At 46.5% G+C, this 18,940-nt stretch overlaps 1 protein-coding gene across 7 annotated transcripts in view; it reads left to right on the forward strand.

Moving 5' to 3' along the window:
• HDAC8 (histone deacetylase 8) overlaps positions 1–18,940 on the forward strand; it is a 645,099-nt gene that overhangs the window by 409,464 nt on the left and 216,695 nt on the right. For all 7 annotated transcript variants that reach the window (XM_068248048.1, XM_068248047.1, XM_068248043.1 and 4 more), the window contains one exon: positions 13,773–13,878. In XM_068248048.1, coding sequence (XP_068104149.1) covers positions 13,773–13,878 — 106 coding nt within the window. The remainder of the gene's footprint in view (positions 1–13,772; positions 13,879–18,940) is intronic.

Genomic DNA, 18,940 nt, shown 5'->3' on the forward strand with positions numbered 1-18,940 from the left:
TCTGAGGTCATCGACGTCATGCGCAGTTCCAATTGCCGCCATAGCGACCCCTGGAGGCTATGGAGAGGCTGCGCCGGCGTGGGCTCCCGGGGGGGGGGGTATGTATTCCGCAGCGATCGGGCGGATGATAGCGGGGCGGCGGCGATCGGAGGGATTATATAGCTAGCCAAGTGCTACCTACACACCCCACAGAAAATTTCATACAAAAAGAATTTCCAGGGGCTGAGCAATCCACCGCGGCAGTAATGGACGAGCTGAGCTCTTCATTACCGCCAAGTAGGGGAAAAAATTTTTGGGACACAGCAGTGGAAGGTACCGGGCACAAAAACTTTCACCAAAAAGGCAATTCCCAACCTGTACCGTCATGTGGAAAGACAAGTCGTGGCAACTCTGGCAAACAGTGTTGGGGCAAGGGTCCATCTGACCACCGATACCTGGTCTGCAAAGCACGTTCAGGGCAGGTATATCACGTATACAGGTAGTCCTCGGTTAACGAACAAGATAGGGACTGTCGGCTCGTTCTTAACCTGAATCCGTCCTTAAGTTGGGACTACCTGTACTGCTGCCGGTTGTAATGCAGAGTAAGCGCAGCGGAAGGTAAATAGATGACATCTTACCTATTCCATGGCTGTAGAAGGTCCCAGCGTGCTGCCTGGAAGCTGCGCGGCCCGTCCTCTCGCTCTGTCCACTGTCTCCGCTGCGGCTTCTCATGCGTCGCATAATGACGCATTAGCAGGTGCCGCCACTAGGGGGCTTCTCTTGTTTGCGTCATTATGCGATGCATGAGAAGCCGCCACGGGGACAGTGGACGGAGCGAGAGGATGGGCCGTGCAGCTTCCAGGCAGCACGCTGGAACCTTCTACAGCCATGGAATAGGTAAGATGTCCTCTATTTACCTTCCGCTGCGCTTACTCTGCATTACAACCGGCAGCAGTACAGGTAGTCCCCGGCGGCGTATCGGCGGGTCGTTCGTAAGTCGGGCGTTCGTAACCCGGGGACTACCTGTACTGTGCATTGGGTAAACCTGTGGATGTCCGCCAAGCAAGGAATGCGTGGCTCTGCGGTGGACTTGCAGACAGGCCTGCTGCCACCTCCTCTTCTACTCCTACTCCCCCTCCATCCTCTTTGCTGTCCTCCTCGGTGGAGTCCTCCTCTGCTGCTGCTGCGGCTTTCTCTACTACAATCACAACAACTGCACCCTTCCAGCTCCCCAGGGTCTATTCCACATCCCAGGTGTCACGCCATCCTGGGCATGACTTGCCTGCAGGCTAAGAGTCACACCGAACAAGCACTCAAGGACGCTCTAAATAAACAGGTGGATCAGTGGCTGACCCCGCACCAACTGGAGATTGGCAAAGTTGTGTGTGACAACGGAAGCAATCTGTTGGTGGCATTGAATTTGGGAAAGTTAACACATGCCCTGGATGGCACATGTTTTGAATCTTATTACACAACACTTTGTGTCTAAGTATCCAGGCTTACAGGAGGTCCTCAAGCAGTCCAGGAAAGTGTGGAGCCATTTTAGGCGTTCCTACATGGCTATGGCATGCTTTGCAGATACTCAGCGGCAAAAGAACCTGCCAGTGAGGCGCTTGATTTGCGACAGCCCGACTTGCTGGAATTCAAGTCTGCTAATGTTTGGTTGCCTGCTCCAACAAGAGAAACCCATGAAATAAGTATCTGTACGAGTACGGTGCTAGGACAGGCCGCGGGGAGCTGGGGATTTTTTTGCCGCATTACTGGACGCTCATGTGCAATGCCTGCAGGCTTATGCGTCCTTTTGAGGAGGTCACAAACCTGGTGAGTTGCAGTGAAGGCACCATCAGCAACCTGATCCCATACGCTGTCTTGCCCTGTAAAGAGTGTTGAATTGGGCCGTAAAGGAGCGTGACCAGGTAAAGGAAGAGCTGTGGGCACCATAACCAACACCAGAACCAGACTTGTCCTCAACACCTGCTGTACCTGCGGCAACGCAGAGGGAGAAGTCAGAGGAGGAAGATGGCTTTGAGAAGGAGGTGGAAGAACAACCGCAGCAGGACCGCAGCACCATGGTGTTATAAATGGCTGGGGGAGGAGGAGAATTTCCATGACATCAGTGAGGAAGAGGAACAGGAGATGGCTAGCTCTGCATCCATCCTTGTGCAAATGGAAAATAGTTGCCAGTAATCCTCCTCCTCCCACGGCATAGACGGAAAGGGCAGGACACTCTTGCGATGTGATGGTGATGTCTGACATGCATAGTTTTTTTTTTTTTTAGTCCGACGCATCGCCACAGTCCTTCGGGATCCACCCTCCAAGGACATCTCCACCGACAGGTAGCGGACTACCTGGCCTTAACTGCGGATATCGACACTCTGAGGAGCGATGAACCCCTGGACTACTGGGTGCACAGGCTTGACCTGTGGCCTGAGCTCTCACAATTTGCCACTGAACTTCTCTCTTGGGCCGCCTCAAGCATCCAGTCAGAGAGGACCTTTAAGGTGGCCATACACTGGCCTAATTCGCGGCCATTTCGACAGCAGATTTGTCTTGGGGGATCGAATCTGCTGCCAATCGTTCGCGCTAAACGCACCCGCCGATCCGATTTCCTCCCGAAACCGGATCGGTCCGTCGATCGCGCCGTGCTGGAAATTACCCTCGATCGCCCGCGGGTAGGGAGCGCGTCACTAGCGGCGGCCGATCCGATCAGGTATACATTACCTGACGCTGGCTCCCGGGCGTCTTCTCCGCATCTTCTCCGCGCTGCACCCGCTCCATCCCGGCGCTTCCTGTCACTGCAGTGACCAGGAAGTTCAAATAGAGGGCGCTCTATTTGAACTACCTGGTCACGGAGTGACACAGGAAGCGCCGGGATGGAGCGGGTGCAGCGTGGAGAAGATGCCCGGGAGCCAGCGTCCGGTAATCAGGGGCGCCGCGAGGCATAAAGCGAACCAAGCGGTCGCTTGGGGCCTCACAATCTTAGGGGCCTCGGCGGCTCCGTGACGTCGGCGTGACGTCACTTTTTCCCCGCAGCCCCGCCGGGCTGGCACTGGCAGAGCAGAGCAGGGCTACAGGAAGATGGCCGCCGCCGAAGCCCTGCTCTGGAGACTATGTCTCCAGTACAGGGCTTCGGGTGGCCATCTTCCCGTAGCCCTGCATGAATCAGCGCAGGAGATTGGAGGAGGAAGCCAGGGAGGGAGCTCCGTGGGAACTGCGCGCCTGAGGAGCCGGCCGGGAGAGGAGACCAGGGAGAGAAGACTTCTGCCAGTGCCAGCCTGCCAGGTGAGTAAATTCTTTTCTTTTTGCAGCCGCAGCCCTAATTGCGATTGATTTCTGCTGAACTGTGCCCTAATTGCATTTGATATCTGCTGAAAATGTGGCCCTAATTGCGATTGATTTCTGCTGAACTGTGCCCTTATTGCGTTTGATATCTGCTGAAAATGTGGCCCTAATTGCGATTGATTTCTGCTGAACTGTGCCCTAAATGCGTTTGATATCTGCTGAAAATGTGGCCCTAATTGCGATTGATTTCTGCTGAACTGTGCCCTAAATGCGTTTGATATCTGCTGAAAATGTGGCCCTAATTGCGATTGATTTCTGCTGAACTGTGCCCTAATTGCGTTTGATATCTGCTGAAAATGTGGCCCTAATTGCGATTGATTTCTGCTGAACTGTGCCCTAAATGCGTTTGATATCTGCTGAAAATGTGGCCCTAATTGCGATTGATTTCTGCTGAACTGTGCCCTAATTGCGTTTGATATCTGCTGAAAATGTGGCCCTAATTGCGATTGATTTCTGCTGAACTGTGCCCTAATTGCGTTTGATATCTGCTGAAAATGTGGCCCTAGTTGCGATTGATTTCTGCTGAACTGTGCCCTAATTGCGATTGATTTCTGCTGAACTGTGCCCTAATTGCGTTTGATATCTGCTGAAAATGTGGCCCTAATTGCGTTTGATTTCTGCTGAACTCTGCCCTAATTGCGTTTGATTTCTGCTGAAAATGTGCCCTAATTGCGTTTGATTTCGGCTGAAAATGTGCCCTAATTGCGTTTGATTTCGGCTGAAAATGTGCCCTAATTGCGTTTGATTTCTGCTGAAAATGTGCCCTAATTGCGTTTGATTTCTGCTGAAATGTGGCCCAAATTGCGTTTTTATTTTCTGGTGTCTGGGGTAACTGTTGCTGCATTTATTATTTAATGGTCATAGTTGGCTATATTTGCTGTGCTACGGTTAAGCTTCGCCCATACAATGTCATGGCCGCGCCAATCTTTCGGCGCGCTACGCGCACCTCAATCACCCCAACATCCATTTTTTCCCCGCAAACAGCCCCGCCCCAATCCGCCCTCCTGCTCCACCCACATGTCATGGCCACGCCCACTTATGCGGGATAGCCACACCCATTTTTCGCCGCGGCGCGCAGGATAGGGCCTCTTGCTACAGTCCGCTTGGGGCCACAAAAACCTTAGCTGCACCCCTGCCGGTAATGTATGCGCGCGGGGGGGGGGGGGGGGGACAGGCGGCAGCGGCGGCTCCACAGATTGTGATCGATTCACAATCTGTTTGCAGTAAAGGCAGCCATACGATCCCTCTCTGATCAGATTCAATCAGATAAGGATCTGTCAGCTGGTCGATCTAATGGCAAATCGACCAGTGTATGGCTACCTTTAGTGCAGCAGGAGGGATTGTCACTGAGAAGAGAAGTCGCCTAGGTCAAAAAAGTTTTGACTACCTGACCTTTGTTAAAATGAATGAGGCATGGCTCTCAGAGGGTTACTACCTGCCGGAAGACTTGTTAATCAATCCCCACAGTTGTATATCCTCTCTGCACGCCGTGTGACTTCTACTCCACCACCAACAAGGCTCCAGGTTATTCCTGAATTTTTAAGGCCGCTTCTAATTTTTCTAGCATGTGACTGACTGTACACGCCTAATTTTTCAGACCTTTGGTGCTACACAGTTGCTGCAATAAGAAAAAAAAAGGCATGTACATGATGTCAATTCCCCTTCGTGATCATTATCTTGTCGTGGTGAAGGGTCTTGCATATCACAATGAAGCAGTGACCTATAAGGTCGTTGTTTCATGAAATTAGATTGTCTGGATAAGTTTTGGCAAAACCTTTTTTTTATGGTCACCTCAGGCAATCAATCAATAAAGCCTACTAGGCCAACACTGGGCCCACACTGTAGAAGTCGTGGGTCACCTCTGGTCACTTGTGATTCCCGAGAGCGTCAACTATTAACAACTCTTTATGGTTGTTTGATCTGTCAGTGATTAAAACCCAACTTTGCGTCAACTCCGTAATTTTTGGTGGGACTTTTGGCATTGATCCCCCTCCGACATGCCACAGTTCAGTGATTGGACTCCTTGAAACACCTTTTCCATCACTTTTGTGTCCAGAAACAGTCCCTGCAGGTTTTAAATTTTGCCTGCCCATTAAAGTCTATGGCGGTTCGCGCGAACTTAAACTTTTCCGGAACTTTTAGTTTGGTGTCTGCAAACCCAAAATTAGATGTTCATTGCATCTCTCATAGTTTTGTTTGCGTGAGTTTTTGCATTATTTTTGCTGTTCTGATTCTGATTTTAATTACAATTTGATGTCATGAGTAATGTTGATTAAGCAAAAATTTTGGACATGGCATTTAAAGGAATCCACAAATATTTTAAGGAAAAAAAACAAAGAATTTTGGTTCTTTATTTTATGCAAAATACCACTCTTTTATTGGTCTCCAGAATTTTTTTCATTAGCTTCTTTCACAAAACAGTGCAATAATAACCCTACGATTTGCTGCACAGAAAAAAGTAGTTATTTTTACACATGCTAAGTAGGAACCATTGGTGACACACACCACAATATGAGCCATATCCAGGATACCAACAATATGATTTGAGCAGCTAGTGATAAATCATTATAAGATCTGTTATATTTCAAATTTCTGATGTATTGTGTGATGAAAACAGATGCAGAGTGTCTATGCAATGATTCCTATTAAGCATAAAATTAGGAGTTCATAGAATTCACAAATATGTTGAGGCATATGGGCTTGAAAACTAATTTTTGCACAGGAAGAAAAAGATTGCACAAGTCGCTCCTTTGCTACTGTTCACATGCGGCCTGTACTTTGCCTGTGGAGTGCAAGCAATAGTCAACCATAATGTTAATCATTTTTAAATGGATCCCAGCGCAGGAACAGAGGGGCGTAGGAAGATCCAAAGCCTTCCTTCCACATGAGGTAAGTATATAATTTTATTTTTATTGTTTTGCTTCACTTACGCTTTAAGATTATGGCTATGGGAAAACTCATTTTCATACATTGAAGACTATAAGCATTGTGGCAGTTTGGAGGTTTGTTTTGGCAGGCGTTCACAAGCCAGGAACTCACTGCATTTTGGACTATAAGATGCAGTGACTTTTCCCCCCCACTTTTGGGAGATAAAAAATGAGTCTTATAGTCCAAAAACACAGTAATTATTACAATGTCAGAGTAGTAATACATGCATATACATATACATATACTCTATATAGCGTCAGAAAACAATAGAACACCGAGCCCATACACCTGACAATCCCATTTTACCCCACCAGTACCGCACCCCCAACCCCCCATCCATATTTCTCCTCTCATAGTGGGTCCCAACAATAAACTACTTATCGCAAACACCTAATAAATGTTGATGCCATAGACTAATATATATGCCAGTATCAGGGGCTTGGTTTAGCTGAACAAGATAAGAACCTTTAGCATAAATCACCTCACTATGAATAGACCCAATAGATTACACTTGAACACACATCTCCTGAATTATCCATCATCCGGTAATACCCAACATTCCCTTCATCAGATTCCTATTATATGTGCCACAACAACCAAGAGTTGGCATGACACAACTGTCTGCTATGCGTTTCCTGCACTAAATTCTCCTTTTGTTTTTTATACTGAATTTCCCTATACCAATCCTGAATAGATGGAACAGTAGTTGATTTCCAAAATTTAAGGATAGTAAGATGTGGAGCCGCCAGAAAATGTCTTAAAAGGAATTTTTTTTTAATTTTAGATTGGCATAAGGAGCATTATTAACAATAAAGTGGCAGGGGTATTTTCCAGTTCAATACTCAAACAATCTTTAGCAATTGTTCAAATATTTAGTGATGAGCAAAAATTACACCCATGTGTAATTACACATCGTAATGCGCAATTACGATGCGTAATATGCATAATGCGCAATGCGGGGGATTGCGCATAATGCATAATGCGGGGGGATTGCGTAAATAATGTTGTAGTTAATTGTTCCTAATCGTAATTACGATTATGATTTTACGTGTAATTTACGCATAATTTCGTGCCGACTTTGGTGGTGAATAGCAAAGCCCCCATACATGCTGTTGCTACCAAAATTGCTACATATGTTAAGAAGAATAGTGGATACAAGTTACAAAAATAATTTTTCAAAAAGACCTTGTCGTTTTTGAGAAAATCGAAAAAAAAATGTCTCTCTTCCCTGTCTCCTATTACCCTGTTCCATACACACCTCCCCCCAAAAAACAAAAAACTCAGCAATGTCTGACTTTAATTATCTTAATGTTATTAATTTGTATAGCACAGATGTCTTCTCTGGTGCTTTACAGCAGTAATGATCATAATTAGCAAATTACAATTACCAACATTTTTGCTATTACGCCTATACAAAATTACGATTTGTAAATTCAATTGATTTTGCATATTCATTTGTAATTTCACGTAAATTGTTGCATACTTTTTGTGTTATTTCATGCCAACTGTAGCAGTGAATAGTGAATTTGCAAATTTCGATGCAAAATTCCACATACGCGATATTTCGGCCCACCACTGCTTTACAGAGTACATAGTCATGTCACTGAATGTCCTCATAGGAGCTCACACTCTAATCCTACCATAGTCATAGTCCTATTTCCTACCATATTATTATTATATATTTATATAGTACTGACATCTGCAGCACTTTCCAGGGTACATAGCCATGTCACTGTTTGAATTCAGAGGAGTTCCTAATCTAATACTACCATTTTTTATTATTTTTTATTTAGTGCCGACATCTTCTGCAGCACTGCAGCGCTGTACAGAGTATATAGTCTTGTTACTAACTCCCTCAGAGGAGCTCACAATCCAATCCCTACCATAGTCCAATGTCTGTGTGTATCATGTAGTGTATGTATCGTTGTCTAGGGCCAATTTAGGGGGAAGCTAACTTATCTTTGTTTTTGGGATGTGAAACCCCTTGGCCCGCTTCCTCAGGTTAAATAAAGGGTGTGTGTCTAATAAAGTATCAGGTAACGTAATTTAGCTTTAGGTGCTTGGCCATAGTCTAGCAGGGTGGGGGACTAGTCCCCTTGGCGTTACGATTCGTTCCGGATTTAAGGGTCTAAAAGCAGTGTAATTTTTTTGCATGCTTTTAGATCCTAAAACCTGGAAAAAAAGCATGCTGCTAGGGAGTTCTGCAGCAGCCCAGCACTCATTCACCTCCTGGGATCCAGGGCTGAAGTTTTTCTTCCGTCCTCTGGGTGGCGCTGTAACCCTATATTGAGATTGCTGGCTGTCGTCATGAGGACAGACGGCGATTGCACCAGGGGGAAGTAGAGCCTTTGGAGGAGAGGAAGAAAGATTGGCAGCTGACGTCGGGATCCCCCGGGAGCTGAGTTAAAACGCCCGCTGCACGCATTGCTCTGCATAGACCACAAGGAGGTTAAAGCACTGGGTCTTTGTAATTGTTCTTTAGGCGCTTAGCTATAGTATAGCAGAGCACTGGGGGGAGTGGGTAGAGGTGGTGGGGTAACCTTTAACCTCCTTGGCGGTTATCCCGAGCTAGAGTCGGGGCGGAAAACTGCAGCTAAGAGCGGTAATCCCGACCTCTGCTCTGGGTAGTCGCCGAAGGCTGTATGCAGAGCAATGCGCGCAGCAGGCGCGTTTCTACATACCTCCCGGGGATCCCGACGTCGCCTGGCATTCTTCTTCCTCTCCTCCGAGGCTCTGCTTCCTGTTGGTGAAATCGACGGCTGCTGTCGTCATGACGACAGCCGGCAATTTCTCTTTAGAGTTGCAGTGCCACCCGGAGGATGGAGGTCTAACTGCAGCGCTGGAGCCAGGGAGGTGAGTGATTACTTTAACTGCTGCAGATCTCCCTGGCAGCATGATTTTTTCCAGGTTTTAGGGTCTGAAAGGGTGCAAAAAAAATTGCATCGCTTTTGAATCCTAAAATCCGATAAGAATCATGACGCCAAGGGGGTTAAACATCGTGTTATTGGGATTTATGTAGGTAATGAGGTTTACTGTTAGGCATTGGTATAACTACTGATATTACATAGTTACATAGTTCTTTGGGTTGAAAAAAGACATAGGTCCATTGAGTTCAACCAGAGAACAAAGTACAACACCAGCCTGCTCCCTCACATATCCCCATTGATCCAGAGGAAGGCGAAAAACCCTTACAAGGCATGGTCCAATTAGCCCCAAAAGGGAAAAAAATCTCTTCCCGACTCCAGATGGCAATCAGATAAAATCCCTGGATCAAAATCACTGGGTATTACCTAGTAATTGTAGCCATGTATGTATTTCAACGCAAGGAAAGCACTTAAGCCCCCTTTAAATGCAGGTATAGAATTTGCCATAACTACTTCCTGTGACAATCACTCTTACTGTAAAGAACCCTTTCCTGAATAAATGGCTAAAATATTTTTCCTCCATGTCCTCTAGTCCTTTGAGAAGGCCTAGGGACAAAAAGCTCATCCGCCAATTATTGCCCTCTGATGTATTTATACATGTTAATTAGATCCCCTCTTTGGCGTCTTTTCTCTAGACTAAATAAACCCAGCTTATCCTACCTTTCTTGGTAAGTGAGACCTTCCATCCCACGTATCAATTTTGTTGCTTGCTTCTGCACCTGCTCTAAAACTGCAATATCTTTCCTGTAATGTGGTGCCCAGAACTGAATTCCATATTCCAGATGTAGCCTTACTAGAGAGTTAAACAAGGGCAATATTATGCTAGCATCTCGAGTTTTTATTTCCCTTTTAATGCATCCCAAAATTGTATTATCTTTAGCTGCAGCGGCTTGGCATTGAATACGATTATTTAACTTGTTGTCGATGAGTACTCCTAAGTCCTCCTCCAAGTTTGATGTCCCCATCTGTATCCCGTTTATTTTGTATGGTGCTAGACCATTGGTACGACCAAAATGCATGACTTTACATTTTTCAACTTTGAATTTCATGTGCCATTTTTGTGCCCATGTAGCCATCCAATCCAGATCCTGTTGCAATATGTCATTATCTTCCTGAGAGTTGATATTCTACTATCGGGAATCATGGATAGTAGAATATCTGTAAAATTACCAATATTCTACTATTGGCATTGCCTCATGCCCATTTTACTAGGCACCCCTAATAGATGTATGCACCGTGTCTTTGTGAAATACTTTAAAGGGATACTTACGTCAGAGGAAAAAAAGGCATTTTTACTTTCCTGGGACTTCTACCCGCCCCCTGTAGTCGCGCTGCCCACACCGGTCCTCAACGCTCCTCCGGTCCCCCGCCGCCGCTCAGTTTCACTTTCAGTGACAACCTGTTGCCGGCCACTGTGCCTGCGCAACGTTGGCCGCAATCTGATCCCTGGGAGCGTCCTGCGCAGGACGCTCCTGGCGACGGGAGTATGAACGAGGATGCACATGGCCAGGGCCGTGTAGGTGCAATGGCCGGTGACAGGCTCAGTTGCTGAAAACGAAACAGGCACATGGCTGGGTACAGGAGGATCGTTGAGGACCGGGTGCAGGGCAATTGCAGGAGGCTGGTAGAAGCCCCGGGTAAGTATAACTGCATTTTTCTTGCTGACTAAGGCTAGGTTTCCACTTGTGCGCCGGCATGCATCTTGCGAGATGCGATGCCGGCACAGCTGCTCGCCTCTCGCAGCTGAACCCCTCTAGCCGCGCCATGCGCGGCTATGGGATTCGGACAGTCACGCACAAAATTATGCTGCAGGGCCTCAGATTTTTTCTCTGCCACGAATTCGGATGGCTTACATAGACTTCTATAGGCTGCTAAAATCCATCCGAATTCGTGGGCGGGAAATCGGCCCGAATTCTCAGCAATGGAAACCTAGCCTTAAATAGACACTGAAGCGAGAAAAAAAAATATGATATAGTGAATTGGTTGTGTACTATGAATAATTACTAGAAGATTAGCAGCAAAGAAAATATTCTCATACTTTTATTTTCAGGTATATAGTGTTTTTTCTAACATTGCATCATTCTATAATATGTGCAGATTACACAACACTCAGCATTCAAAATGAGTCTTTCAGAGCAGTCTGTGAAGTAATGACCTCTCCTCTAGCAGAGAAAAAGTAAACCGTTCACTTATAGTTGAGATAATAAAAGTCAGATAACAGCCCTCTCCACGACTAAAGCTGGCCATACACTGGCCCGATTTGCCGCCGTTTCGACAGCAGATTCTATCACTGGGATCGAATCTGCTGCCAATCATTCACGCTACACGCCGAATTTCGATCCTTTTCGTCCGATCGCTCCGTGCGGAAAATTAGCGTCGATCGCCCGCGGGTAGGGAGCGCGTCGCTAGCGGCGTTCGAGTGCCCGACGACCGACGCAATAGAGCCGCATACATTACCTGCTCCGCCGGCACGACTACCCCCGGTCACCGCTGCTCCGTGTCCGCGCTGGTCTCCGGCATGCTTCAGTTCCCCCTGCCCGGCAGGAAGTTTAAACAGTAGAGGGCGCTCTACTGTTTAAACTTCCTGCCGGGCAGGAAGAAGTAAAGCATGCCAGGACCGGAGACGGAGCAGCGGTGACCTGGGGACTGGAGTCACGCCGGCGTAGCAGATAATGTATGCAGGCGGGGGGAGCGGCGGCAGCACCACCACCACCACAACAGATTGTGAACGGTTTCAGGCTGAAATCGGTTCACAATCTGTTTGCAGTAAAGGTAGCCATACGATCCCTCTCTGATCAGATTCGATCAGATAGGGATCTGTCAGTTGGTCGAATCTGATGGCAAATCGACCAGTGTATGGCTACCTTAAGACTTAGTCGGAGAGCTTAATGGCTTGTTTGCATAGAGATAACAACTGGAGTTTCTCAACTCTTCCTGTACTGGAAACAATTAGACTGATGTATCTGATCTTAATGTTTTATTTCTTAGCTGTACTACACATACAAATCATAATATAATTTTTTTTCGCTTCAGTGTCTCTTTAAGGTTTCCTTTAAAGCTCTTACAAGTAATCTTACAACTCCATCCGTGGTACCATATTCTGTAGTGCAATGCAACCCAGCAATTTTTTTTCAGCAGTGGAAACCATTTGCCATCATGATAATGAGCACAGAACTACAGCAATATGTGTACCAGTGACTGCTATATGTTGCCCATATACAGTATGTCAGCATCATGTGGATATGTAATCTGCTCCCGAGATGTCTTTCATGCAGTATTTAGTCCTAGTGAAAACCATTTTTATGTGCATGGTAGTGACCATAATTTAAATGTTAAACAACCAGTTAAAGCGGTGGTTGTCAACCTTTTCAGCACATGTATCCCTTTGTGGGTCATCCCCAAGCAAATGTACCCCCTACCAAAGAAAGCATCCCCCTCTGTTCTTCCTGTGCCTCTTTTGTCCCCCTCTGTGTCGCCTCAGTTTGTGCCTCTTTTGTCACCCTCTGTATCACCTCATGTCCCCCCTCATGTCCCCTGTCTCATCTCTGTTCTCCCTGTGCCTCTTTTGTCCCCCTCTGTCTCACCTCTGTTCCCCTTGAGCTTTTTTTTTCTCCCCCTCTGTTCCCCCTGTGCCTCTTTTTTCCCTCCTGTGTCACCTCTTGTCCCCCTGTGTATCAGCTCTTGTCCCCCTGTTCTAGCCAGGTATAGGTGCCCCCATATAGGTATCCAGGTATAGGTCTCCTAGTATAGGTAGAAAGGCAAAGGTGCCCCCAGTATAGGTATCCATTCTTAGGTGCCCCCCATATAGGTTAGCCAGGTACAGGTGCCCCAGTATAGGTAGCCAGGTACAAGTGCCACAGTATAGGTTGCAAGCTATAGGTGCTTCAGTATAGATATCCAGGTACAGGTGGTTACCCAGTATAGGTTATCCAAGTGCCACAGTGTAGGTAGCTAGATATAGGTGCCCCTCTATAGATAGTCAGGTACAGGTGACACCCCAGTATTGGGTAGCCAGGTGCCACAGTATAGGTAGTGAACTATAAGTACCTCAGTATACTGTAGGTAGCCAGATACGGTTGGTACCACAGTATAGGTTAGCCAGGTGCCACATAGGTAATGAGCCATAGGTGCCCCAGTATAGATAGCCAGGTACAGGTGGTGCCCTCAGTATAGGTTAGAGACTTACTTAGCCCTGTTCCAGTGTGGACTCCCCTCGACCGCACTCTGACCTTCTCGCTGCCTCACCGCGTCCTACTGCCATGGTAACTTCTGGCGGCACCTCTGACATGAGAGGTGCCGCCAGGTAACCATGGAGAAAGGACACAATCCTGGCAAGGTGGCCAGAGAAGGAAAGCGCGGCGACAGGAGGAGAGAGTGATGAGACTAGTTTGCGCTGGAAAAGGGCTATGTAAGTTATGGCACCCCTTGCCATGGACACTGCCTGCTACTTCTCTTCAGGGGGGTGAGATCTGTTTTATTAATATGATCCTAGAAAATGTAAACATTAATGCTAGGGAGAGTTATTGTTTAGCTGTCTGTTGAAAACATTATTTCAACTCATTATATAAGCTGTAGTTAATTACAATTTAATTTATTTAGTTTTTCACAGAATATGGCCCAGATTATGTGCTGGAAATCACACCTAGCTGCCGACCTGATCGGAATGATTCTCAGAAAGTACAAGACATCCTAAGGTCAATCAAAGGTAAGTACAAGAAAAGTTTTATTTGCTATCACTGGTTTGAGGGTGTAAAATATTTGAATCTCTATCTACCGATTTAATAATAATCAAAAGCTTTGGCTTCTGATACCTGCTAAAATTAACATATTTTAATGTTCCTTTGGGACCTCCTTCAATTCAAATACCGGTCGCTGTTCCAGGATTCTGTTACAGGATTCTCAAAACCTGGGATTCTTGTTGCTTTTCTGGGGACAGAGCCACTCCCGTTATCAGGCTTAATGACAGTTATGTATCCTGACACGGATTATTTGGCCTGCTTTCGAACTTACTCTCCCTGAAGTGGCCAAACCGCTTAACAGACCTGTTTTCACGGGATTATCCCGCTTTGGGAGGTCTTAACCCGCATCCTGCGCGGCCCTCTGCAGGCATTGCTGTGATCCTCCTGTCACTGCTTCCCGTAGTGGCTGGCATCTCCTCCTGCCCCACGTGGGGATGTTAGAAGGAGATCCCGGTGTTTAGAAACAGCTGTGACAGGAAAATTCACATCAATGCCCGGGAGAGGTGAGAGATACACAGATAGTAACAGGCCAGTGTGTCTCAGCATTGCGCTGTATATGTATACATTGCATGGCTGCAGAGGCTTTTGGCTGTGCATGGTTCACTATCTGTGTTTGGGGAGAGGATCTGGAAGCTGACCGATCATTTTTTTTTATGTTCCAGTTAAGCGTTTATTCTAGGAATCAATTATACAGTGGTTTGCAAAAGTATTCGGCCCCCTTGAAGTTTTCCACATTTTGTCATATTACTGCCACAAACATGAATCAAACATGAATCAATTTTATTGGAATTCCACGTCAAAGACCAATACAAAGTGGTGTACACGTAAGAAGTGGAACTAAAATAATACATGATTCCAAACATTTAAAAAAAAAAATGCAGAGTGGGGTGTGCGTAATTATTCAGCCCCCTGAGTCAATACTTTGTAGAATCACATTTTTCTGCAATTACAGCTGCCAGTCTTTTAGGGGTATGTCTCTACCAGCTGTGCACATCTAGAGACTGAAATCCTTGCCCATTCTTCCTTGCAAAACAGCTCCAGTTCAGTCAGATTAGATGGACAGCGTTTGTGAACAGCAGTTTTCAGATCTTGCCACAGATTCTCGATTAGATTTAAATCTGGGCTTTGCCTGGGCCATTCTAACACATGGATATGTTTTGTTGTAAACCATTCCATTGTTGCCCTGGCTTTATGTTTATGGTCGTTGTCCTGCTGGAAGGTGAACTTCCACCCCAGTCTCAAGTGTTTTGCAGTCTCCAAGAGGTTTTCTTCCAAGATTGGCCCTGTATTTGGCTCCATCCATCTTCCCATCTCCTCTGACCAGCTTTCCTGTCCCTGCTGAAGAAAAGCACTCCGAGAGCATGATGCTGCCACCACCATATTTGACAGTGGGGATGGTGTGTTCAGAGTGATGTGCAATGTTAGTTTTCCGCCACACATAGAGTTTTGCATTTTGGCCAATAAGTTCCATTTTGGTCTCATCTGAACAGAGCACCTTCTTCCACATGTTTGCTGTGTTCCCCACATGGCTTGTGGCAAACTGAAAACGGGACTTCTTATACTTTTCTGTTAACAATGGCTTTCTTCTTGCCACTCTTCCATAAATGCCAACATTGTGCAGTGCACGACTAATAGTTGTTCTATGGACAGATTCCCCCACCTGAGCTGTAGATCTCTGCATTTCGCCCATAGTCACCATGGGCCTCTTGACTGCATTTCTGATGAGCGCGCTCCTTGTTCGGCCTGGGAGTTTAGGCGGACGGCCTTGTCTTGGTAGGTTTACAGTTGTGCCATACTCCTTCCATTTCTGAATGATCGCTTGAACAGTGCTCCGTGGGATGTTCAAGGCTTTGGAAATCTTTTTCTAGCTTAATCCTGCTCTAAGATTCTCAATAACTTTATCCCTGACCTGTCTGGTGTGTTCTTTGGACTTCATGGTGTTATTGCTCCCAATATTCTCTTAGACAACCTCTGAGGCCGTCACAGAGCAGCTGTATTTGTACTGACATTAGATTACACACCGGTGCATTCTATTTAGTCATTAGCACTCATCAGGCAATGTCTATGGGCAACTGACTGCACTCAGACCAAAGGGGGCTGAATAATTACGCACACCCAACTTTGCAGTTATTTATTTGTAAAAAATGTTTGGAATCATGTATGATTTTAGTTCCACTTCTCACGTGTACACCACTTTGTATTGGTCTTTCACATGGAATTCCAATAAAATTGATTCATGTTTGTGGCAGTAATATGACAAAATGTGGAAAACTTCAAGGGGGCTGAATACTTTTGCAAACCACTGTATATCATGCATGGCATGGAAAGCATAGGATATGCTCATGTAGACTGTAGTATGCGAAGGATAATTAATGTATAGATCATATGTACATATGTAATGTACAGATGTGTGTGTTGAAGTAATTTGGAGACTGGTCATATACAGTATGTATCATTACAAGGTCTGGTCATATGTGTATCAATACGGATCTGTTGAGATATGCAGTAGAATGGGCTGGAGCGTGTAAGTATAGTATGATACCTGTTATGTATGTAATAGTATGGAGCCTGGTTATATGGCATGTCATCATGTGTAAAGCAGCATGGGGCCTAATCACGTGTGTAATGATATTGGGCCTAGTCATTTATGCAGTAGTATGGGGCTTAGTCATGAATGCAATATTATCAGTTCTAGTCATGTATGCAGTCCAGTCATGTATGCAGTAGGGGGATGTCATTCAGTACCCAGCCTCCTATGTGTCCCCCTCCATGCTGTTCCTGCCTCCTGTGTGCCCCCTCCATGCTGTCCCCTGCCTCCTGTAGGGTGTGGCTTAATGCTGCAAATGGGGCGTGGCTTAAGTGTCCCTCTTTCTCATCTTTAACATTTGGGAGGTATGGTAGTTATTTTCATTACACAATAGGTCACTTGCAACATTATCACAGGGCTAGCGATCAGAGTGACCAGAGTGGGCTGAAACCCCTTCTGGTGACTATAAACTCAGGCTCTTACCCATATTACGGGTAATGACTAAAACAGGCACAACACAATTTACATCGCAGTTCATATCTCCCTGGATATCGCAGACACTACCATTGGCAGAATCAGAAATAGACAGATGATGATCAACAGGTTCAGGGCCGGTTCTAGACTTTTTGCTGCCTGAGGCAAACTTGTGAGGATGCGCCCCCCAATTTAGAATGATCGCACAGCTACTTCCAATTTACTATGCTTCATTTAATGTTCTCAAAAGACATGCTGCAGCTCATTCCTCAACACAATAGTACGCTGTCTGGCTGTGAGTCTGTGACAAACTGCTCACCTTCAGCCACTCCATTCCTCCTCAGTCAGGACAGCAGTGCCACCTCCTCCCTTATGCTGTGCAAGTCAAATGAAACACTGCTGCTTTCCTGCCCCCCCCTCCCCTCCTCACTCACTGTCAGACTCCTCACACAACACAACAAGCTGCTTTTCCCCAATGATGACCTCTTCACCTCGCTCTCCTTTCACTTCTCCTCCTACTCTGACTGTATGCTGTTAGTGTAGTACAAACATGCTGTCCCTGTAATCTCTGCACCTGATGCAAAGGTTTCAACTTGCTTTATGAGAGAACCAGCCCTGAACAGGTTGTTCATTTAAATCCAATACTTCTCACCTAGGCACGCTAGGTACTATTGAAGAAGCAGGTGCTTTGTCCCCATCTCCCTGTCCCCCCAAAGGTTTGCACAGTACCTGTTTTTGGGCAGAGTCCTGTTTAGGCTTCCAGATTGTTTGAAGAGTAATTATACTGGCACACCAGGGTGCCAGGATCAGTGTCCAACACTGTGGGAGCAGGAATATCATCCAAGACCCCAACAACCCACTCTTGACACCCCACTCCCCAGTCGATTGCAACTCGGGCCTGGGCAACATGAGTGCGAGTACCTCCAAACCCTGTTAGGAGGATCCTTCCCTTGGAGAATATCCTCCTCTTTAACTGCTTGCCGACCACGTCACGCCGATTGGCGTAAAGTCCTGGGGCTTAAGTTTGCAGGCTGTGCGCGCATCTCCTGCTTGGTAGGCAGAGCGGAGGAGGGAGGGGGAAGGACATAAAATATAAGACACATTTTTATTAGAAAATAAAGGAATAAATATAAAAAAAAAACAAAAAAAAACATTGGGGGAGCAACCAGACCCCACCAGCAGAGAGCTCTGTTGGTGGAGAGAAAAGGGAGGGGAATCACTTGTATGCTGTGTTGTGCGGCCCTGCAGCATCGCCTTAAAGCTGCAGTTGCCCATTTTACAAAAAATGGCCTGGTCTTTGGGGGGGGGGGGGGGGTAAAGCCTGTGGTCCTGAAGAGATTAACAAGGCTTGAACGAACCAGGGTAACATCTTCCCCAGTATCACGGAATCTGATGATGGTCTGGCCATTCACAACAGGTTGGTGATTGCGGGAGTCGTGGTGCATCTTGGAGCCACCGATAAGCAACACTGAGAATGATGCAGGTGGTGTATTGGCATTGCTAGCCACCGCTGGGCTAGGTGGTGATGTGGAGTAGCTAGCCTCCTGTGGACTAGGTGAAGGTGCAGCCTTCCTGGTTCGACAGAAATACTTTGTGTTGCCAGTCTTGCCACACTGCTTGCACCAACGTACGGGTGGTGCACCTGATGGAGAAGCAGCAGCTGCAGGCCTCTGTGGACCACGGTTCACAGGGGCAGGAGGAGGAGGTGTTACAGGCTCACCTTCTCTCCAGTTTTCAGACAGAGTTCTGTCCTTGTCTGGCCCTGGCTTTCTGCGGCTGTATTCGACTGTCTGGCACCTGAGTTGCAACAAAAGTGTCCACCAATTCAGCGGTTCCTGTTGCCGACTTTGGTTTCTGCTCCATCACGAACTGTTGCACCTCATCAGGGCAAATGCAGAGGAGCTGGTCATGAATCATTAAGTCCTCAATGTCCTGATAAGTCCTTTTTATGAGCTTTTGAGTCCATTGGTGAAATGTGGTGGTGTTATTGGCTGATCACATACACTTAAGTTTCTGAGGGTGCCTTC

The sequence above is a fragment of the Hyperolius riggenbachi genome, chromosome 8 (genome assembly GCF_040937935.1).
Source record: "Hyperolius riggenbachi isolate aHypRig1 chromosome 8, aHypRig1.pri, whole genome shotgun sequence".
Lineage (NCBI taxonomy): Eukaryota > Metazoa > Chordata > Amphibia > Anura > Hyperoliidae > Hyperolius > Hyperolius riggenbachi.